We start from the raw sequence: 23,220 nt of genomic DNA, 5'->3' as shown, positions 1-23,220 counted from the left end.
TACACCCTGAATTAGATGTATGGAAGTGGGTTGTTAGAACTATCCAGAAATGTAAGCTGTTATATTTTAAAACCTGACAATAAGTGAAGAGACATGGAATCAGACACTGTATTGTGACTTGTGTAACATAAATGCTTCATTTACATGAACAGAGAACCATTTATCTGAATTCTATTATAAGTACTTCCGTAGGACAGCAGAGCTTGCTTTCCTTTCTCCTTTTGATATTTTTTGAAACAAGATTGAAGCAATCTTTTAAAAACTCTTTCTGAAGGCAGTCAAAATTCCAAAGTCAATGTTTTAGTGTACTGGTAATAATTTTTATGGTGAGTTATGAAATATTTTTCTTTTTTTCTAGATATTCTAGATATTTTCATGCTGCCTTTTGTAGTTGTTTCAGCATTTTTCAGTAAATGGTCTTTTTAGCTTTCTAATATTTATTTCAATTTGAAGGCCTAGAAACCAGAAATTCTGGCTGTGTATTGTAAAAATGTGCTGAGTCAGCTAACTTAGTTCTGCTACTGTTACATGTGAGTTCATTATGACAGGGAAAAGCAGTACAAATGAAGCACTTAGAATGGCATGACTTTTTCAAAGAACCTTTTGCAGAGATGGTATTCCCAAGTGTCATTTCATGTTAATGTGGTTTAGTGTTCTCTTGAGGACAGATGACTTTGTATTACATTCATTTTGCATGCTTATTCTAGTATTGTATGGCATTAGAATGTGTTTGTACCAAGAACTCCAGTAACACACTGTCTTACTTTTTCACTCCATGTAGGAGAACAGAGAGACAGGGATGGAAAGTGTGATTGAAGAAGTGGCATGTTTCAAGTATGTTTCCCTTTATTCTAATGATTCAGCTTTAGAAATGGAATGTTTAAATTAGTGAAAATGAGAGAATGAAAGAAAGAGGGCTGAGTCATGGTGATTTCCCATGGCTTTAATCATGTGCAAAATTCTTAATACTGTTACTTCATTTCTAGAATGCCTGTTAGGCAGTGTTTGTTAGTTGTTCTAGTTAACTATTTATTCTCAGATGTTAAGAACTAGTTGACATAAAGTGTTTTGCTTTGGTTTTTTAATAGAAAACCTGGATTAACAGGCAGAGGGCTGTATGAATTGAAACCAGAATGTGCCAAGAACTTCAATCTGTATTTCTATCACTTTTCAAGGGCAGAGCAATCAAAGGTAACTGGTAGTTTAACTTCCTGGTGTTTATTTTGTGCCTTTTTTTTTTCTTTGTTCGTTTGCCCTTTTCCAAAGCTTGCTTCTGTGAAGAAGTATTACCAGCTGGATATTTGAAAATGTTTGCCCAAGTTTTTGCAGTGATTTCTGTGCCACTGGATCTTGTGCCCTATACAGAGCTGTTGAAATCAGTGGGCATTCGAAGAGCTTGTCTGTGGGTTCCCTTGCATCTTATTTTACATAAAAACAATCTGTATTTTCCCTTACCTTTATGGAAATTGCCATTTTAGCTCAAACTTGCCTTGCAGTTTTATGCTAAGAAAAGAATCCAGGCTTGCTCAAGAGGAAAGATTAATTTTGAAGTTGCATGCCCTACTTTACAAGTAGAATGTAAGACAAACTGAAAAGACATGAAAGCTTTCATGTTTATTTAAGGCTGGGAAAAACCAGTAACAATGTAGTAAAGCATGAATGCTTTTTAATTAGTTTTATTATTAGTATAGATTTTGAGTAATGCTGGCATTGTTCTTCTATTTCAGGCAGAGGAAGCACAGAGAAAGCTGAGAAGACAGAACAGAGAAGATACAGGTATTTGTTTTGGAGAGGAGATGGGAAAAGAGGGAGTCACATACCAAGCTGTGTATTGCCCTGATGTTCAGACTAACAGAACCTGTTCCAGGGCTAGAGTAGAAGTTGGTTAGAAATGAAGCAATTTCCCTTACGCCTCCCTGGCTAGAGTCAGGAATCTGATTTGTCATGGAACCAGCCTTCTGAAGAGCTTATTCCTTTGGCTTTTTTGTTACACACAAGCCACATTGGATATTGCAGCCTGTATTGGTAATGCTGTTTATCAAGCAGCTTTGTTCTGCCTTAGGATCACAGAAGTTTTTTGGTTGGAAGAAAGCATAAAGGTCATCTGGTTCCAACCCCTGCCTTGGGTTGAGCAGTTAAATCAGACATTTTAAATGGGTGGTGCAAGTTTTGAAGAAATGTCAAACACACCAATTTCCCTTTCAGCACTTCCACCACCAGCTCTTCCTCCTTTCTGCCCACTTTTTGCCAGCCTGGTGAATATCCTGCAGTCTGATGTCATGCTGTGCATTATGGGAACTATACTGCAGTGGGCGGTGGAGCACAACGGCTATGCCTGGTCAGAGTCCATGCTGCAAAGGGTATGGGCTTTTTATTTAAACTAATGCTTATGCTACTGGAGGAATGCTCATTAGAACATTTTAACATGGTTTTATAGATTTGAGTTGTTTACTTGGTGTCTGAAATATCCAGAATACTGTGAGTGAGAAATAGGTGGTATTTCCAGATATGCAAAACTAGGGAAACCTCTCTGCCTCTGGATGTAATTTATTTATAAAAGTGAATGGAAGACACAGGTAAATTTCTAATGGGATACACGAGAGGGAAGAATTCAGCTTGAATCAGTGGCAATAATATTAATTGTGGTAGAGAGCCCATTAATCCGAGTTGTTGCATATTAAGCAGATACTGATTCATTTCTTATTTTCAGTTTAGGCTAAATCACTTTAGAAAAAAACCATGAAAGTGCACAAAAGAATTTTTTAACTTGAAAATGTATCCACTTTGGAAAACTTAACTGAGCTGTTTGTTCCTTGCAATTTATAATGATCTTTAGAAACCTAGAGGGTTATTGTAGATTTTGGTGTCACAATGGTCATTTTCTGGAGTGTGCAGATGTGAGTGGTGAACTGCCATCCAGAATCTGTTTACATTGGACAGGGTTGTTGGTTTAGGATTCAACTCCAAACTTTTTAAAAATATTGATGGATTTTAAAATAACATTTTGCAAGGAAACCCCAGTTTTGAAACTGAGTATTGGTTTTTTGACATCCAGTCTTATTGAGAATATTTTACCTTTTACAGATAAGTTTAAATCAGCATAAGCAGTTCTGTATAACAGAGAAAAAGTTGAAAATGGAATGATATATTGGTATTATAAATCACAACAATGTAGTTATATTTAGGTAATGTAAGAATGCTAGATTTTGGACTGACTTTGAATAAAATAATTTGGTTGGGTTTTTGGGTTTTTTGACTGAATTAAAATGTCTTCAGCCATTCTCAAAACAGTGAAATTTATTAGACACCTGTCACTTGCTCAGAAAATTGTGGCATTTCTATGTGATGGGGCCATGCAGTTGTACTGCATCTTTCCCAGGTCAACCACTTTTGTTCTTGGAAGCACTTGCAGAGGTGGATATGAGACATTTGCAAAAAGGTGGCCTATATCTAGTGAGATAGCTTGTTAAATAAATGTGATGCACTGAGTAGAAATTAATTGTTGTTAATTAAAACAAATTTTAAAAAGTCAAGACCCTCATCAGTCACTTTTTCTGTAGATACTCGGTCTGTTGCATTCCAGTTCTGTTAAAGATTTTCAGATGATTATCCTTTCCTTACATGGTGTCAGTGTTGATTCCAGGCATCAGTAAACCTTTGTGTCTGGAGCATCCTGCCAAATTTGTATAAGGCTGCAAAATGACTGATGCAGCATGATAGAGTTCACTACCAAAAGCAAAGTGTCTCAACTGCAAAATGCCATTCAGACTATCATAGTGCTAAATAGGGTAATTACATTTCTTTAAGTTGAAGGAGATTACAGCTCTTCACTGACCTAAAAATTGATGTTATTTTAAAATGTGTTTCTAGGGAGAACAAATCTAACTTAAAAATTTTAATTTTTTGTTGCTAAACTTTGTGTGTGAAACAGACTTAAAATATACTTCATACTTCTTCTGTCCAGAGACTGCAATAGTAACATGCAGGGGGTAGGGAGAAAGATAAGAAGTACTGACTTCTCACTCAGTAGTCAGGACAGCAAACAGAAAGAGGCAAGTATTCAATGTGGATTTTATGTGGCAAAGTTTCAAACCAAACACTGTTGCTCCTGTGTAATGTGGCTTTGGAATTCTGTATGTCGGAATAACTTCAAATATATTTGTAATATATAATTGTATTATTTGGCTTTCCTGTTTCTTAATGAATTACTCAAACTATAACAAGATTATATGAATTACGTAAGAAAAGAACTAAAATCTGTAATTTTTCCTTAGGTTTTGCATTTGATTGGAATGGCACTACAAGAAGAAAAACAACATCTGGAGAATCTCAGTGAGGAGAATGTTGTAACATTTACCTTCACTCAGAAAATATCAAGTATGCCTTTCTTTTCAAACATATAGCAAATTTGTATTAACTGAAAATGCCAGGATCTCATATTTTATTATTCTGAAACTGTATTTACCAGAAAAGTGTATTTGCTTCTCCATCAAAATGTTATCAAGTTGATGATAGATCAACTTGATCTACATGTGTAGATGCTATGATGGTACAATACTAAAGGCATTTTCTAGAAGAGAAATACAGAAATTGAATAATTCCCTCTAGATCTGATTCGTAATATCTTTAAGTAACATCTCAATAAAGATTGCTGTACACAATCAGATGCAATTTGCAAAAATCATAGTTGCATTCTTAAATAGTCTTTTAATCTTGACTCTCCTTTGTAATGTCTGAAAAATGCCTCTAGTCTTGCTAACACATTAAAGTTCCTTTTAAAGTAGTGGAAAATAAAATATTGGAGGTTCCCAAGATGAGAACATCCAGGGAGCACATACAGTGCTTTTCTTTTGTAAGAAAATATAGTTAGTGAGCAAAACTTTTCAGGATTTAAAAGTTACTCATGAAAAGGTTTGCAATGGGGGGAATTAAAATTTGCATATTGTGCCTGTTTGTTGAAGGAATTCTTCAGTTGCTGAACAAGCATTGGGGTTTCTTGTTTTTCATGTTAGTGAGTGATTAATTTGCCAGTAATAGTGTAATCAGTTCTCATTGTAATTTTTCTCTCAGAACCAGGAGAAGCACCCAATAACACCCCCAGCATATTAGCTATGCTAGAAACACTGCAAAATGCACCTCATCTGGAAGTGCACAAGGACATGATCAGATGGATATTGAAGGTAAATATATTTTATATTACCACTGAAAATCATGGAAATAAGATTTTTTTAACTTTCCTAATTACATTGGGATGATTTCCTTATTTCCCATGTGGATTTGTTGTAACTAGTTTTACTCTTCTGGATTTCAGTACTGCACATTGTGTAGTCAGGATTATAGTATATACAGTTATATTCTGTTATAGTCGCATGTCCCAAACAAATTAAAGGCTTTTTTTTTTCCTTACAGACTTTTAATGCTATTAAAAAGCTAAGAGAAAGCTCTTCTTCAAGTCCTGTGGCTGAGACAGAAGGAAATATTATGGAGGAGGTAAAAGCAATCTGTAACAGCTGATCTAGAACAGGTCTGGGTGGTGACTAGCAAAGGAATGTATTTCTAATCGTAGCTCTAAATCAAATATGGGAAACATCAGTGGCTTCTGAAAATCTGTCTCACAGTTTATAGAGCAAATTAATTTCTTTGAAGAACCTGTTGGTAAAGTCCCTAAGGTGTTTGAATTTGTTTCATATATTGTCATCTTCAACTCTTTTGCAATTCTACTCCATAGAGTTGTGTTTAGTACAGTCATAGTATTAAATGTTTCTGCTGTTCCCATAATTTCAGACTCCATGGAAAATTGCTAAAAGAAATGGTATTGATGTATTTTTAACATGTAGGTAATTCCAGATAAGCTCTGCTGATGTGTGTAGCTCCACATGACATTCTAGGTCCTGCACACAGACCTTGGAGCACTGTAGTGCAGTTTAGGAATAGAGCTGCTGGAGAGAGAGAGGCATGTCACTCTCTTACCCTTCTATCCTATGAATGCTTAAAGGGAGGAGAAATACAAAATACAGTTAAAGGTTGAGGGGAAGAGCTTCCCCTTCTAGATCTGCAGTTCTGCCAGGCATTGAACACAAACTAAAGAAAAGAGGGCACAGAATAACTCTTTGGTAGACTTTTCTTTTGTCTTTTATGAGATTTTCATTGTTTGGAGGTTAGTACAAATTACACATGGCACTAGCTAAAAGAAATAATCTGTTGTAACAAGACTTGAAAAATGACTGAGTGAACAACACGATTTCAGAGTTCACGTGATAAAGACAAAGCGGAAAGGAAGCGAAAAGCTGAGATTGCCAGACTGCGCAGGGAGAAGATCATGGCCCAGATGTCTGAGATGCAACGGCACTTCATTAATGAAAACAAAGAACTCTTTCAGCAAACTCTGGAGGAGCTGGATACTTCAGCCTCTGGAGTCCATGAAAATAGGTAAAAGCATCTTGTTTAAGTTCTTTCCCATTAATGTTTACAGATTGTTCTATTGTTGCACTTTCAAAAGCGCCTTTTTTTTTTTTTTCGATCCTGATGGAAAACTATTCATTAGTTTCAGAGACAAAAAAACAGCAGAAAATGGAGTGCTTTCCTCCCCCTCTCTGTCAGAATTGTGGGATAAATATAAACATAAACAAATAATTTTTTATACAAAATCACCCAGTAAATTATTAATGATAGTAAAGAGACTATGCCATTAAACATAGTAAATTGGAAATGGCTGATTATATGTCTGTTAAAGATCTGAAAGAGAATCTACTTGCTAGTTGGAAATATGAATTAGAGACTGCTAATGATTTTGTGGGGAAGTTGAGAGTGTTTTCAAAATTCACATCAGACATTTAAGGGATGGTGATGATGCAGGGCTGCAGATTCAGTTTCTGTATTAAACTGGAGTGGATTATACTATTGGGAGGGTATGATTTTTTTCTGGAAAATACATGCTACTTCTGGGCACATAGGAATTGTGATATAAATGCCAAAGTTATTTTTTGTAAGAGAGCATTTATCATAAATTTAGGAAACTCACTAAACACTCTTAAGTCATTATCTGAATTACAATGTTTTTCAAATAATTTGCTTATTGATTTTCTTTGAATATTCTAGCCCTGTAATTTCGGATGCAAAACTCACAGCCTTGGGTCCCGAGCAAACTAGAGTAGCTGAACCCAGACAGGTTGTTATGTGTATATTGTGCCAGGAGGAGCAAGAAGTTAAAGTGGACAGCAGGGCTATGGTCTTGGCAGCATTTATTCAGCGATCAACTGTGTTGTCTAAAAATAGAAACAAAATTACTCCAGATCCTGGTAAGTAACTGTTCATAGTTCTCTTAAATATTAAAGAATTTTTGGGTTTCAGTGACAGCAGCATTTTTGCATCTGAGACAGTGACATAGCCTTCTTATGTTAACTGTTTGTGAATGGATTCATTGTAATCAGTGGTAAAACTGCCATATTTTTGGTGAAGTTGAGATGTGTGTGCTGAATAATGTAAATCACTGTGAGGCATGAGCTCAATGTTCTGCCAGTCATTCGTGATACATTATTTATAACTGTTGAAAAAACCCTTAAAATCAGAGTGTTTGTTCTTAAACCATGCCTGTAACATCAGAGAGAGGAGGTGTTAATGTAGTGCTTTAAGAGCACAAGATGTACGTTTTCTTCCTCTGTTATATAATCTGAAATGCCTCTTAGTGATAATAAAAAATCTCAGAATTAGGTACTTTAAGAAGCAGATCACAGTGAGCAAGGCCATTGTTACAAAGGTTTCTCTGGATTTTGTATGTGTAGACACATAGAAATCTTTGCACTGAATTGTTTTGCATTCTCACTCTGAAGATGAATGTCCTTGAGCTCATTGTTTGATGGTACTGAACCACCAAAACTGCAGGTCAGTCCTGGGGACTTTTACCAGGGCCCCACACATCTGAAAGTGTGGTGTGAAGCCTTTAAGTGCAGTACATACCCTCAAACCAAAGTGAGGTGATACTAGTAAGTTATTTAAAGAGTTCAGATTATGAGGGATTAGTAATGTGTTTTATACTTCAGCAGATGAGTTACACTTCTGTGATAAAGTTAGATAATAGTGTAAATGTGTTAGCATCAATCTGCAGTCAAATCTTTTGAGAAATGCTTATTTTAAATTTGTTTGGTTTTTTTTCTTTTAAATACAGAAAAGTATGACCCCTTATTCATGCACCCAGATCTGTCATGTGGAACACACACGGGTAGCTGTGGACATATTATGCATGCTCATTGTTGGCAAAGGTAAAAGGTTATATTGAAGTCTTTAGTTCAAATAACATTTTATGTAAGCAGTTTGCCTAATGGCACTAATTTTAATGACAAAGTTCCTACAGTGTAGTAAACTTGAAAAGGAATTTCAGGAAGTGACTAAAACAGTTTTTTTCTGTTGGAAAAAAAAAAAGGAGTAGAAATCAAATGCTGTAAACATACTCAAAATAATTTTTGTCTAATGCCATCTTGATAAAGAAGAGTCCAAAGCACACATGGCAGCTTTTGTTACCTTTCCTTGTTTATCCTGGGGGATAATTCCTTGTGGTGCACATGTATCTGGAGCTCAAGATTTTTTTTTGTTATTGTTTTTTTTGCAGTTCACTCCTGCTTTTGCTATCTACTGATGTTTTAAATGAGAGTGCATCCCTTGCAATCTTAATTCCTCCAACAGGTTTAATTTTAAGTAGAAACATCTGTGACCTAGTTCAAATTCATCTTCAACATAAACTCAATTTTGTCCTTTGTTTCTTCGCATTTTAAGAAAGCCTTTTGCAGTTATTTTTATTCTTTGACTTTTAGAGGCATATAAACATGCTTAGTTCTGTGTGGTGCTAATGCCACATGACAAATTCAAACCATTCATGCCTCTGACTTCAATTAGGCCCTTGCTTTGCTCCTTGGCATAGCTTCTGAAGTGCCTAATTTCAAATTCTGCCTTGTCTATGAAGAGTGTTAGGAGCTGCCAGGGATTCTGTGGCTGTTACCACACAGGTAATAGCACAGGCTTCATTTGTGATCTTTGATGTCACTGCTCACTGAAGATAGGTTTTTAATCTTCTTGTGTAGCTCGTGTTCAGTCCTTTGTGGTTGCCATAATCTCCTGGAAATGCCCTTAAGTGCCTGTATTCAGATCATTTTGGGGTCATCACTGGGCATGCTTTAAACCACATCAGAGGCTTCTGGAATAGCAGTTGCATTTAGCAAAGCAGAGAATTCAGTTCCTTTTTCATAGAGAGTTCAGCCAACAGCTTTTTTGACTGCTGTTGTTTTGGTTGTGGCCTGTAATAGAAAAAACCCAAGGGTAATGCTCATGGCATCTTCCTAAAAAATTTCTGTAGTCATTTTTACAGAGTTGGGTTTTTTTGATTTAGGGTTTTTGTTGTTATTTTTTTCTTTCTTTCTCTCTTAGTTGTTTTTTTTTTTTGTTTGTTTGTTTGTTTGGGGGGCCTTGTTTGCCTGTGGTGTTTTGTTTTGTTTGGGTTTTTTTGTTTGTTGGTTTGGTTTTGGGTTTTTAATGAGTCAGCTTTCTCTCTACCTCTTCCCTTTTTTCCTAAATGTAATGTTCAGGCTTAACTGTGATTTTAACAGCCCAGTGACCTTCAGCACTTTAGGGTATATTTTGGCAGCCAAAAGCACTAATGCTTTTTAAGTCAGAGGGTAGAGGTTTTTGATTCTGATAATACTCTTATCTATATTTGGGGAAAGACAAAGCTGTGTCTTCCTGAGAATTTTTTTGTTCTATGTTCAAGTAATAATGAGTTGGTGCTAATGTCTTGCTCTTTTCTAAAGGTATTTTGATGCAGTCCAAGCAAAAGAGCAACGAAGACAACAAAGATTACGAGTACACACAAGTTATGATGTAGAAAATGGTGAATTCCTTTGCCCACTTTGTGAATGCTTGAGCAACACTGTTATTCCTCTGCTTCCTCCACCAAGGGTTTTGTTTAACAGGTCAGTTTGGTTTATAAATATCCTCAATAAATGTAAAATAACAAGATGCCAAACCAGCTACACCCCAGAAGACCTTCCTTGAATGTTTGTTGTCTTCTGCTCTGGTAAACTCAAGTGGATTGCCTGTATGCTTATTTAGGTTTCTGGATTTTACTTTATTATATATTAGGAAAGCATAAGATCTGCAGAAAAATGACTGAATGTAGAAAAATGCCTGGGCAGCAGAGAAAGAGCCCAGTGAGGAACAGATAAATGATGTTGGAATCCCTATGAAATACTGTCTGTGGATTGTTTTAACAGTTTTTGGGGGTTTTTTTGACAGGTTAGACTTTTCAGGCCAATCAAACCTTACTCAGTGGATCAAAACAGTATCCCAGCAAGTAAAAGCCCTACAGTTACTTCGAAATGAAGACTGTGCAAGTAAGTCTGAAGAAATCTGTATATTTGTTTGTGGAAATGTTATAATATTCATGGAAGGGACCAAGCACTTGGGCTCTGCCACAATGGAGTTGAGAGATGATGGCAGAAGTGGCAAGAACAGTTTGAGATTTCAGATTCTGCTTCTGCACCTTTCTATAATGTAGGAATTATGTATAGGTGAATAATCAGTGATTTTTTTACTTTTTGTTTGTACAGGCCATTCTGGTCATTCGGAAAAAATGGATCAGCTGCAATTACCTGAAGGATTTAGACCAGATTTCAAACTAAAGTATGTATTTGCATATTAGCAAATCATTAAAAATTAATAATGAAATCATAACATAAAAATAGAACATAACTTCTGTGATACAAGGTCTCAATAATTAGGGCAAATACATGGATTTTGCTTAAATTAGAAAAGTTAATATTATTATGATGATGACATTGAAGTCCATCCCAAAAGTTCTAAGTAATTCAGTAGAATTTCAGAAGTGAATGTGCTAAGTTGTTGTTCAGAAACATGCTGCAGTTATATAAATTATGGCATGAAGATTAAGTTTTGTACTACTCATAGCTGGGTTAAGGATTCATCATTATAGCCAGCACAACATGTAAAACATGAAGAAAGACTATGAAATGGAGAGAATGTTAATATGTAATTTCAGCTGTAAAGGTGTATTTTTTGTATTTGGTTCTACACTCTCTTCACTTCAGGAGAAAGTAACAAAACTTGTTATGTAGTACACACATTGGTCTGCCAGCTGCACTCAAAATGCAAGACTCTTATCCCAGCTGATGATAGATTTAGCTTTCAGTCACACATTTCTTGTAATTTAGCCTTGACTTGGTCATTGAAGACTAGATATTCTTAATACTAAAAATGAGATTGGTTCCAAACAGATAATCAAAGAATAATTGGGGATCCATCACAAAAAAATGAGGTTACAGAATACTAGATCCGAAGAAGGATATTGGAGTTGTCACTTGAATTTTAAAACTCCAGTTGTTCATCTGTGGGGTGAATGCTTATCATTAGAGGTACTATGCTGCCACTGGAGGAAAGAATGAATTAATAATATTGCTTTCTTTGTTTCAGAAATCCTTATTCTGAGAGCATAAAAGAGATGCTGACGACTTTCGGTACGGCAACTTACAAAGTAGGCTTGAAGGTTCATCCAAATGAGGAAGACCCACGTGTACCTATAATGTGCTGGGGCAGCTGTGCTTACACAATACAGACTATAGGTACTGATCTGCTCATTTGCCTTCTTTATAGGAAGTTTTCAGAATTTGGTTAAGCCCACAACAGTGAATTTTGGTTTTTTTTCCAGAACGAATTTTAGCTGATGAAGATAAGCCATTGTTTGGTCATTTACCTTGTCGACAGGTGAGGAACAAGTAGCATTTCCTCTCTGAATTGGTGGAAAAAAGAGGGACTTGTGCCTCATTAGTGAGGAATATCTACATTTTTAAGTTGGGGTTATTGGATAGTTTTATTTGTTGGATGCTATTGTTCAGTTGATCTGTATCTAATTATTGAACTATATTGAAATTGCATCTAGCAAAAATGTTACATTTTTTTCCTATAAAAACATAACTTATTAAGGCTGTAGTTTCTCATGGTAACAGTCAAAATAAGAATGCTGAAAGGAACTTGCATATTTGCATAAACATAAGTATCTGTCATATACTTAAACAGTCAAACTGCCCCCATAAAGTGCAGTTGAGAGGCCTGAAAAAATGCTGTTAATTTAAAAGACCTTTTCCTGTTGAGGAACTTCATTAACTGTGGCAGTGTCTCTTTTTCTTTGTTTTTACAGGATGACTGCCTTACATCACTAACAAGATTTGCAGCAGCTCACTGGACAGTTTCATCTCTTTCAGCAGTACAGGGTCACTTTTGTACTCTATTAGCATGTAAGTTTGCCACCTTATGCTGTTTTTTTTTTTTTTTTTTTTTTTTTTTTGTGAAGATAGATGAGTGCTTCCAGAATGACTGTTAATATTGATTAAAAGATTATTATTTTAGGTAGTGGTTTTAAGTAGTAAGCCAAGAGCTGCTATTTCCACCTATATGTGTTATTCACAAAAGAAGACATTTCTTTTGGACTGCAGCTCCAAGAAAAGCATGAATGTTTTGCTGTGAATGAGTTCTGTTGATTCTTTGTTAGAGAAAGATACATAGAGCAAAGGAGAAGGAAATGTGGTCCTTCACAAAAATAATCCACTGGAGCTTTAAAGATGAAGAAGTTATGATGAATGTAGTGTGGAAAGGATATTTGCAGAAGTCTGTAATGCATCTCCAAACTTTTCTCTTTTTGAAAAGCAGGATCTCTGATAAGACAGGACTTACTGTGTAATGTTATATGTTAATTGAGAATTTTAATGAGAACAGCCAAAATGTTCCAAGCTTGAAGCATTAATAGATACAGATGAAAAGTCTGAAGTTCAGCCTAATGAAGTAATTGCCCATGAGAGGACTGTTCTGAAAGGGTATTATAAAATGGGATAACTTTAATATCTCCAGTCAGTTGAGCAGGGAAGCTTTTGATATACTGAAATTACTAGTAGATGGATACCAGCTACTTCAGCAAACAGTTGGCAGTTTTATGGGAAAAAACTTAATTGGTTTCAGTTTGTAGCAGTAATGGTTGAGCTGTTTTCTGTGTGAAGCAGAAGAGAAAATGCTGGATGTTTGACTGGACCTTTGCAGTATGTTCTGAGTGTTTAGAGTTTCCTTGAAAGCTTGAATCAGTATTTCTTTAAAGCTCTCCTTCCTTCCAACTGGCAGAAGCAACTCTACTGCTTTTATTTTTATCAAGGAAGTTTCTGCTATTTTAATTTTTCAGGCTAGGAATAATGAAAATTATGTGCCTTTGATCTGTCTGCATTCTGTAAACAATACATAAAGATGACTTATTGAAAATTAGTTTGATTTTGGAAATCCTTTGCTTTGGTCGTGTTTTTGATACAGACATTTTTCACACTTTTGGGTTGAATTCTGTGCTATATGCTGACAAAAGGAAAAGCATTTGAAATCTGAGTGGTGGTGAAATGTTTGCTAATAGAAATAGCTACCAAATGTCACATGTCTTCAGCTCTCAATTTTTTTAGCCACCAAGGCAGCAGTCTTTAACTGAAGTATTTTCAAGTTGTCATGATGAGACTATTTTTTAATGCAATGGTGTTTTTAAACTTGGCAGCTTAATACTTATAGCTACATTGTAAAATATTGTAAAATATACCCAGAACTGCAGCTTTATTACAATGAGATTTTACTGCTTGGAGTAATGAAGTAAGCAACTGTTCCTTGATTGTTACCTAAAATATCTTGTAACATTTTTCAAAACACTGAATTTGTCTTTGCTTTTAGATGAATGTGCTTGCAATTCATTAAGTGTGTGAATTTGTCAGCTCCAGTGATTTAGTTAATACTTTGTGGTTACTGTAAATACTACAGAGACAGAGTGACTAACATCTAGATCTACCTTAATCAGAGATAAAGTGATGATTTCAAGAGACTGTAGCAATGCATTTTTGAGTCAGTAAGGCAAATTATTTATGTAAGGCACATTCAGGCAGTCTTGTGAAGTTTAGCAAATTGCAGAAGTTTTATTTGAGCAGCTGTCCAAGAGACAACAATCAGTGTTCCTGGTTAGTCACAATTGTTTGAGCTTATTTCTGCCAGAGCTTGAGATACTGTCTCATTTTGCCTCCCCCTGGAAACTGAGGAAATGAAAGTCAGCATGGGAGTAGAAATGGCTACCTGGGTTTGTTTTGTTTTAATACAATAAAGTAGGCAAAATTTTTTTTCAATAATGTTGAATAATTCTTGAATTGATTCTGGCCGAAACAGGCACGTTTGTATTTTAGGTTCTTTAAGCATGTAAATGAAGGAGATGGCTCTCATTTTTTCACTGAAGTAGACAAAAGTCTTTTCTTGTATAAATGTTAAATTAATTTTTTTTTCCTCTCTAAAATACTTAGCACTGGTGCCTAATGAAAAAAATGGGAATCTTCCTTGCATACTTGATATTGACATGTTTCATTTATTGGTAAGTATTTCTTAAGATATATTAATAATGTTTTGATCCAGTAGGCACTGGATAGGAAAAACTATTGAAAACATTCTCTTTACTCTGGGTTAGGAGCCTTTAAAAATATTCAGATTTTTAGTATTTTTTCACTACTTAGTAAATTCGGAAGACTTTTAAAATTAAACAAAAGTCTTCAACAAAAGTGTTCTTTTCTGTAAATTAAAAAGGGGTAAGATGAGATAGAATGCATGCTCTTCGTCTGTTAAAAAACCCCAAAATACATGAAAACAACCTCCCCAACAAAACAACATATTCAACCAGACTCAAAACAACATTTGTGTAATTAGCTTCAAAATTAGCTTTATGTAGTATGCTGCCTTCAAGGGATGTAGTTGCAGCATGAGCAGAGAAAAGGGGAAGATTGAAAAGGAAAAGCAATGTACCAACTTCCTTGTTTTCTTTCACAGGTAAGCTTGGTGCTCTCTTTCCCTGCCATACACTGTCAGGATTTTTCAGGGGTTAGTCTTGGCACTGGAGATCTTCACCTGTTTCATCTTGTCACTATGGCACACATAATACAAATTTTACTTACCTCATCAACAGGTAATGACACTTTGTCTCAACTCTTACTGAAAAGATTCCTCCAGTCTTTATTTAGGAAAAAGCTGTGGTGTTGCTGGTAAATGTGTGCAGCTTACAATTATAAAATAAAATTGTTGGTGCTGTCTTTGAGCCCACAAAGAGTATTGGTAAATTTTACTCATCAAAACTCACATTGTCTTTATGGCTCTACTCTGTGAGTTTCTTGGAGCATAGCTAGCAATGAATCCTGGCTTTCCAGCTGCTGTGGCAGTGCCTGGGAATGTTAATTGCAGGCTTGGCTTAGGCATTACATGATGAATGAGTTGCAGTTAGCAAAGTAAAGAATCAATGTATCTGCTGGTAAGAGGAGCTGGATAAGGCATGGTTTGCCAAAAAGCAAAGAACTCCAAGCAAGTACCTCAAGAAACCCAACTAACTGAACAACTAAACCAGCACCTCCCTGGAGCTGACAATAACAAAAGCTTACCACATGAGATGGGCAGCAGAAAACTGCTGTCCAGTATATCATACCCTATCCCAGTGGAATACTTCTTAGTATGGGCATTTTTATCAGAACTAAGCAAAATACATTCTTGTTGTGTAAACATGTATATCTGAAACAATTTGTTAATTATTTATTTCTTCTTCAGAAGAGAATGGCATGGACCAAGAAAACACTAACAGTGAAGAGGAAGTAGCTGTGCTTACACTGTATAAATTTCTTTGCCAGTGTACAGGAAGGTAAAACCATAATCTTTTGATAAAATTTTGTTATTTTTCTCCCTCCTGAACTGAACATTAACTACTGACTGAATTCTATAATTAGTGCTGTCAAAGATGACACTTTTAACCTGGGAACTCTCACATCTTGCTTTTTATCCAGCAGTTCTAGATTCACTTAAGTAACCATTCCTGTAAATTCATCTGTAATCAGGAAGATACCTGTTCATGAAGATTGTGCTCAGAAACAATTTTTTTAGTCAGTTTACAGAATCTGGCAGTGTTTGAGTACAGAAAACTTGTTAAGATGGGAATGCCTTTGAATGGAAAGAAAATAAGTTTTAGGTGAAATGAGCTGTTAGGAAGAAGTTGTCTTCTGTGAGCGTGGTGAGGCACCGGCACAGGTTGCTCAGAGAAGTTGTGGATGCCCCATCCCTGGAACTGTTCAAGGCCAGGCTGGATGGGGCTCAGGGCAACCTGGTCTACTGGGAGGTGTCCCTGCACATGACAAGGGGGATTGGAATGAGATGGTCTGTAAGGCCCCTTCCAACCCAAACCATTCTGTGATCTGAAATGTTAATGCAGAATTCTCCTTAAATTACTGTCCCAGTTGCTTACATTTTTATGAATCTCTGGTTTGTTCTTTTTCCTGTAGTTTGCTTTGAAATAAACAATTTGCATAGTGATTGTTTCAGCTGAAGTCAGTCATTTAGTATGCAGTGTGACTGAAGACTTACTAAATATAGCTCTCAAACTGAAATGATGAAATCAATGCAAACATTTTCTTTTATTCTCTTAAGTGCCTTGAAAGAAATTTCCTCAGGCTGGCACCTGTGGAGGAATCTAAAAGCTGGAATCATGCCTTTCCTGAGATGTTCTGCTTTGTTTTTTCATTACTTAAATGGAGTCCCAGCACCCTCAGAAATTCAAGGTATTGTCTGCTTTATATTAAATCAGTTTTCAAGACATAAACATTAATGGTCAAAATAAATTACATTTAAACTCTCTTGTCTGAACTGATTGTATAGATGTGGGCTTGTTACCAGTGCAACATCATATCAGCATAGTAAAAAAGGCAAAAAAAATTAATTTGTTTTTAAAATATATTTTTAATATGGAGGTAAATGTCATTCTAGATTACTTAAAAGAGAAATAGATTGCCTTCTGTTAATAAGAGAATTGTGATTGTTTCAAAGCTCCTATAGATTGCTGTTTTCAAATTAGACCTGCTTTTTCTTGCATTGATTTCATTCAATCAGCATCTGCTGATAATTAATATTAAGGCCAGGTAGGATGAGGCAGCCTGGTGTAGTGGAAGGTGTCCCTGCCCATGGCGGGGGGGGGTGGAATGAGATTGTCTTTAAGGCACCCTCCAAACCACAGAGATTCTGTGATATCTCTGTAAATTCACTATTTTATGTTACACCCCAGATAATCAGTGTTGGTAACATTCTTTACTGTCCTTCACACTGGCATATGTGGGGATAGAATGCAAATCTGAAGGTGGTCATAATAAACATTTTAAATATGAAGTTTTGAGAATTATACGTTTTTTTGTTTTTCAGTAAATGGGGCAAACCAATTTGAACACTTATGTAGCTATCTTTCCTTGCCAAACAACCTCACTTGCCTTTTTCAAGAAAACAGTGAGATTCTGAACACATTAATAGAAAGGTAAGTTGTGTTTTTGTACTCAGTTTTAATATAATAAAGAATCCTACACAAAACAATAGTGGAAGTATTCTCCCAGGAATACCTATGGAAGTGAATCATAGATTTTGAAAAGTGTTTATGAAAGAAATGTTTTGAAAGAAACCATTTTTGGCTGTAGTGGTTTCTTAATAGATGTACTGTGGATATTTTGCTTATTTGTTTTTCTATCACTTATTGACGTTAAAAGCAAACTTTTTTTTCTTCTAGTTGGTGCAGTAACAATGAAGTAAAAAGATACCTGGAAGGCAAGAGACATGCTATCAGGTAAACTTAAAGAGATTTTAAGCAGAGACAGAGGGGAAAAAAAAACTTTAGTGTTGCAGCTTTCTCCAAAAACTTTTTCTAATGGGTGTTTATAATAACATATCTGTTTTGCTTTATTGAGTAATAAATAATAAGATTAGGAAATAAGTGTTTTTTAAGAAGTTTTATAAGAAAAGGAAATATTTGTACCTTCTGATGCAAATAATATTATGTTACTAAAAGGTGTCTATAACCTTTCTTTAAAAATACCAGGCATTGAAGAGCTTTTTAAGTTGTCTTTTTAAAGAATCCAATTCCTTCTGTAAAGCCAACACCAAGTCAGTTGCTGAAAAGCAAATCAGCTTTTCATACACTTGTTCTTGCTGCACAATTACTTTGAATTCAGAATGCATTTAATATTTAGTGGGTGTAGAAAAGCATTTAGGGTGTTGTTCTTTCTGAAGGCTGGGTAAAAACAGTGGTTAACAATTATCCTAATAATTAGCAATGAATGGGAAGTTCACAGTGCTGTCATTAAAAACATACCCTGCTTTTTAATCTCATGTACTAAATACATAAAGTCAATCTTTTAACATTGTGCATACAGTAAGGCTGTGATAAAAATAAAAATCACTTAATCTGTGAAACACCAGACCATTAACAGAATTTCTTACATGGTAAGAATATTCTGGTTCTGTAATTGATATCTTGCCACATGTGATTGTTGGGATCTTTTCCATGTGTTCCTTTTGCTGATTCTTATCTGTTCTTCCCAAGCTTATGTCTAACTTGACAGTGATGATTTCTTTTTTCTCTCATCATGTTCTTGTACATTGCTTCTGTCACAAACTTCTATTTGCATTTCAGTCTAATTTGTGTTATTCCAAGAATGAAGATTATTATAATTTTGTGTATAATATATGTTACTTTTAAATATATTTCAAATACATAAGCATTTCATATTAAATAGGTCCTTTTTTCATGGCATGCATATTTCATTCTCTTCAGGATATAAGTTCCCTAAACTTGAAAATCAGACTATTTTCCATTCAATATTCGTGACAAAAAGAAAATACAAACAAACTTACACAGGAGAGAAAAATTATTTCTTTAACTCTGTAGTGACGTCATAATTAGGTTTGCTAAAAGCATAAAAATGACAAGTATTTTCCACCTCTGTGTTTTCTTAAATTCATAAAGAATAAGACTAACAAAAGAGGAGGTGGTTTATTTGAGAGATGTCGTGTGTTCATCTTTTTATGTGCTACCATTTTACTCAAAGAATGACAGAAAAGAGTGAAACTTAAAAAAATTAATTACTCACAGATGCTGTTTAGATGAGTCAGGAAAACATGAATGAGTTTGAAGTTGCTTGTGTACTATTCACTGAAATATGAGTGCTGATTTGATTGCTTTATTCTAGCTATGCAAGAGAATCCAACAAATTAATAGACCTTCCGGATGACTACAGCTGCCTCATTAACCAAGCATCCAATTTCTCGTAAGTTGTGGTCAATTACAGTGGGCATCCCAAAGTCTGCTGCTCCTTTCCATCAGCTGGGAAACCTTTAACCTGAAAGTCTCAGAAAGTTGTGTCTGGAATCATAAAGGGCACATAGCATTTATCAGCCAAACTGCCCTGTGTATGAGTGCAAGAGTGAGGTAGAAATTTCAGCTGTTAACTATATAAATGTTCAAAAGTACTTCTGAATCTTTTTACTATCTAGAGTTTGCACATATAGTGGTTTTCTTATTCCCTTTTTTCCCCTAACAAAAGGTGTCCGAAATCAGGTGGTGACAAAAGCAGAGCCCCAACATTGTGCCTTGTGTGTGGGACCATGCTGTGTTCTCAGAGTTACTGCTGCCAGACTGAGCTTGAAGGGGAAGATGTTGGAGCCTGTACTGCACATACATACACTTGTGGTTCTGGAGTGGGCATATTCCTTAGGTGAGGAGCTGAGCACCTCTCATTGCTGGGTTAGAGGGTGTGTATAGTCATTAAATTAATAGTTCTATAGATGTGATTGCAGGGGTGGTTTGTAAAGGCAGTGTTTTGTTTACGACAGGGTTGCCTAAAAACTGAAGTGTATTCATCTTCCTATGCTTTGGTGTTAGGTTCAGAGGTTGCTTCTTTGAAGATGAAATTTCAAAGAAAGTTCAAATTTCATTTTCAAGGGAATTTATTTTGCCTGTGCATTTATTTCTACTCAAGTATTACAAAATTGTGAAGGTAAATACTTTGATTTTTGTTGCTGCTGTTGCTGTTCATTTTAGTTGTCTCCCTGCATACAGGGGAGGGTTAGATAATGTCTATTTTCATTATGGCAAAGATTAGCAAGAAGCAAAATTGTTTTATTTTCCTGTGGTTCTGTTGAGTATTTTGCACAGCCTGCAAATAGTAAGACATGAAACGACATTGTTTTTAGCTGCTACTGAGGAGGGATAACAGGAAGAGAATGAGATGTAGTTTTAAAAAAAATGTGTCTTTAAAAATCTGTACGTGCAGATTGTACAGAATGAAAGTAGGTAAGAACAGGAAAAGCAGTGTCAATGAAAGTATGAGAAACTATTCACCTAAAAATCAATACCTAAAAATCTTCTCTCTGTTTCTCTCCAGAGTACGAGAATGTCAGGTGCTATTTTTAGCTGGGAAAACAAAGGGCTGCTTTTATCCTCCTCCTTATCTTGATGACTATGGAGAGACAGACCAGGGACTCAGGTAAATATTTTAAAAATTGCATCTTTTCAAGACAGGAAATACAGAAGTATCTATAATTAAGAAAAAGAACTTTTTATGTTATCTTTTTATTTTAATTATATAGGTAACGTATTTTGACATTGCTGCTGCATCTAGTATCTTCAGATGTTTTAATGTTAATATGTAGGTTTCGGTCACAAATATTTCATGAAGGATCTTCCCTGGGAAAAACAGTTGTCTTGAAAACTGTTAAAAGTTTTAAATCTTTCTAGCATCTGTGAAGTTGACTAGAAACTAAGGCTGAAAATTTCATTTGTATCTAGTGCATATTTAATACCAAGTGGAAATAATATGATATTGTTTTATTTAATGTGGCAGTTCATTGTCTTAACTCCTATCTCTGCTTCCTATGTGAGGATAATTTAGGGACTTCATATTGTTAATACTTGCTATTTCTGAAACTGCCAAAACCAGAGAATCTGAACTGGTTCATCCCAGAAAGGTTGCTAAAAGCCTGCATTTAGAGTTCTGTGGGCTGGGTTTCAGATTCCCAGAGGCTGGAGGGAACTGTTGAGCTGTAAGGAAGGGGCACCAAACAAGGTAGCACTGAAGGTTACCCATCCAAATACCTATTGATTTGCTCTGACAACAGAATAATGTTAAAGGGTTATCTAAATATTGTAGTATTTTATGGGGTTATCTCATACCTAGTGTGTCACACCTGAGTGTTTGTGCTTAGTTGCAGTGTTTTATCATTCCTGATAAGTGTTATCTCCTTTTCAGACGTGGGAATCCCTTACATCTGTGCAAAGAGCGATTTAAAAAGATTCAAAAACTCTGGCAGCAGCACAGTATTACAGAGGAAATTGGACATGCACAAGAAGCAAATCAAACTCTAGTTGGCATTGATTGGCAGCATTTATAATGATTATCTGCTGAAGACTGGAACTTTATTAAAGATTTTTGTAATTCAGTAAGCTTTTCAAAGGAGGGATGAGGAAAAAAGTCTAAGGAAAAAACTCCCACCAAACTCAGTCCTGTTATTTAATCTTTGTTTTACAATGTATTTCATAAAGATACCAGTTAACATTAATCAAGTAAACTTCTTTCTATGTAAGCAGGTTTTATTAGTCCTATAATTTGCACTGTGCTTCCTTCACAGAAATGTCTTGGGTTATAAACCTGGGCAAATGAACTTAAGTTTCTGATAAAAAAAAAAGAATGACTCTTTTTGGAAGTCTGACTATGATTTTTTTCATATGAACTGAAGAGAAAAAGACTGCTGAAACAGAAACTAGATAGAGCACAATTCTGTATTGTGTTTTGCCCCTTGCTAGTAATCTGAGCCGGTTTATTTATTACTCTGCATTTTAATACTTAACGCTGTGTGTACATGCAATGGAATGAAGTAAGGAAGCAAATAATGTAGCAAATGGATGTTTCTGTCTGCATCAGTGGATAATTCACCCTTTCACTTGGTGTATCTAAAAAGGATTTTGTCATTTGTACTCTTGCAGCTTTCTTGCTTCCAGTTGTTTTTTAACTAAAAAAAAACTAACACTAGCTTTACAAGTAAAATTATTTAATTTAAAGCTTTTTCCAGAGCACTGCACTCCTTAGAATTGCGTAGTTTTTAATTTGAATTTAGCTGGGAAACCCTTTCACTTTCAATTACATGATTGGTTATTGATATTCAAGGATTGACATTGTGCTTTAGAAGTTATTTTAAGATAACAATAATATGTAAAAGTCACAAAAGCTAATTTTATGTTAATTTTCAGAAGCACAGAAGATATTTTTTTTTCATTTTTTTTAACAGTCAACTCTTAAGGTGCAAATCCCATCTTCTTTTTGTTGCAGATAAACTGAGTGGTTTTCTCTGGCTTTGAAGGGTCACAATAACACTGCCCACATATTTTTTTTCCCCCCCATTGTCCCATCAAGTATATTTACTTTTTGGCTTGATTTAAAGCTCTGTAAAGATGTTTGCATATAGTATATTTTATAAATATATTCTATAACTGCGCAGATTTGCACTTGATATGAGGGTGCCTGAAGGCAGTGAGTTTTCTAGTTGTATGTAATTAGACCTCCAAGGTGTCTCTAAAAATCACATTATGCTTACTGATTTAAAATAAAATCCATTCTCTTTCCCTCTCCTATCTTCTGAAAAATTAGTCAAATCTTAATTTGCATAGTTCTGTTTCCTTAATAGTCTATGGTTCTTTTAGTTAAGTCTTAATTTCTGACTGCATCTCAGCCCGGATAAACAATTCCCTTCACTCTCTGCCAGATCTTCAGTTACACTTGGTCTGACTGAATTGTTCCTATTTTTACAGATTTAATGCTTCAGATAAATTTTGTATATTCATGGTGTACAGGACAATTTTTCAAACATTCAGTAATAGTATTGAGTGAAGATGTGAAGTATCAAATAAAGAAACTTGGCCAATGTGGATTTCCTTTTCTTAACATCAGTACAGACTGCTTTTGTCTCTATTACCTGTCATAGATTGGATCATTTATATATTGCTGTCACTTTTTACAGAGAGACATGGAGAAGTTGCAGGGGAAAATGACATTTAATGCTTTATCTTTGCCCTTCCCTACTTAAGGTGGTTGACATACCAACAATTTTCTATGCATGGTACTTAGAAATCCCACTTTTTTGGTGATGTTACTATTCCTTTGCTTTTTAAGCTATGTGCCACAGTTTCAAATAATGTATAACTGCATTAAAAGACTCTTTTCCTGTAATCATAATATTAATAAGATAATTGATGGTTCTGACAGATTTCTCTGTGCAAACCAAAATGCTGACAGCAAGAAGGATTTTTTGTTTTTCCTC

The 23,220-nt window shown here is 35.2% G+C and overlaps 1 protein-coding gene across 6 annotated transcripts in view; it reads left to right on the top strand.

The window, feature by feature from the left end:
* The window catches only part of UBR2 (ubiquitin protein ligase E3 component n-recognin 2), a 53,886-nt gene extending 31,062 nt beyond the window's left edge, over positions 1-22,824 (top strand). For 5 of the 6 annotated variants that reach the window (XM_079298180.1, XM_079298179.1, XM_079298178.1 and 2 more), the window contains 26 exons: positions 782-834; positions 1,089-1,191; positions 1,728-1,776; positions 2,206-2,360; positions 4,275-4,377; positions 5,071-5,180; positions 5,410-5,490; positions 6,248-6,429; positions 7,099-7,298; positions 8,165-8,258; positions 9,798-9,959; positions 10,282-10,379; positions 10,596-10,668; positions 11,476-11,624; positions 11,711-11,766; positions 12,200-12,296; positions 14,367-14,434; positions 14,884-15,019; positions 15,649-15,739; positions 16,519-16,649; positions 17,284-17,392; positions 17,639-17,695; positions 19,098-19,175; positions 19,452-19,622; positions 20,292-20,393; positions 21,156-22,824. In XM_079298180.1, coding sequence (XP_079154306.1) covers positions 782-834; positions 1,089-1,191; positions 1,728-1,776; positions 2,206-2,360; positions 4,275-4,377; positions 5,071-5,180; positions 5,410-5,490; positions 6,248-6,429; positions 7,099-7,298; positions 8,165-8,258; positions 9,798-9,959; positions 10,282-10,379; positions 10,596-10,668; positions 11,476-11,624; positions 11,711-11,766; positions 12,200-12,296; positions 14,367-14,434; positions 14,884-15,019; positions 15,649-15,739; positions 16,519-16,649; positions 17,284-17,392; positions 17,639-17,695; positions 19,098-19,175; positions 19,452-19,622; positions 20,292-20,393; positions 21,156-21,297 — 2,850 coding nt within the window. In that variant the 3' untranslated portion in view covers positions 21,298-22,824. Of the gene's footprint in view, positions 1-781; positions 835-1,088; positions 1,192-1,727; positions 1,777-2,205; positions 2,361-4,274; positions 4,378-5,070; positions 5,181-5,409; positions 5,491-6,247; positions 6,430-7,098; positions 7,299-8,164; positions 8,259-9,797; positions 9,960-10,281; positions 10,380-10,595; positions 10,669-11,475; positions 11,625-11,710; positions 11,767-12,199; positions 12,297-14,366; positions 14,435-14,883; positions 15,020-15,648; positions 15,740-16,518; positions 16,650-17,283; positions 17,393-17,638; positions 17,696-19,097; positions 19,176-19,451; positions 19,623-20,291; positions 20,394-21,155 lie in introns of those variants that run through there. The other variant, XR_013773301.1, reaches the window with a different exon arrangement.
* The last annotated feature ends 396 nt before the right edge of the window (positions 22,825-23,220 follow it).

Source organism: Erithacus rubecula, assembly GCF_903797595.1.
Source record: "Erithacus rubecula genome assembly, chromosome: 2".
Classification (NCBI taxonomy): domain Eukaryota; kingdom Metazoa; phylum Chordata; class Aves; order Passeriformes; family Muscicapidae; genus Erithacus; species Erithacus rubecula.
This window is presented reverse-complemented; position numbering and strand designations above follow the sequence as displayed.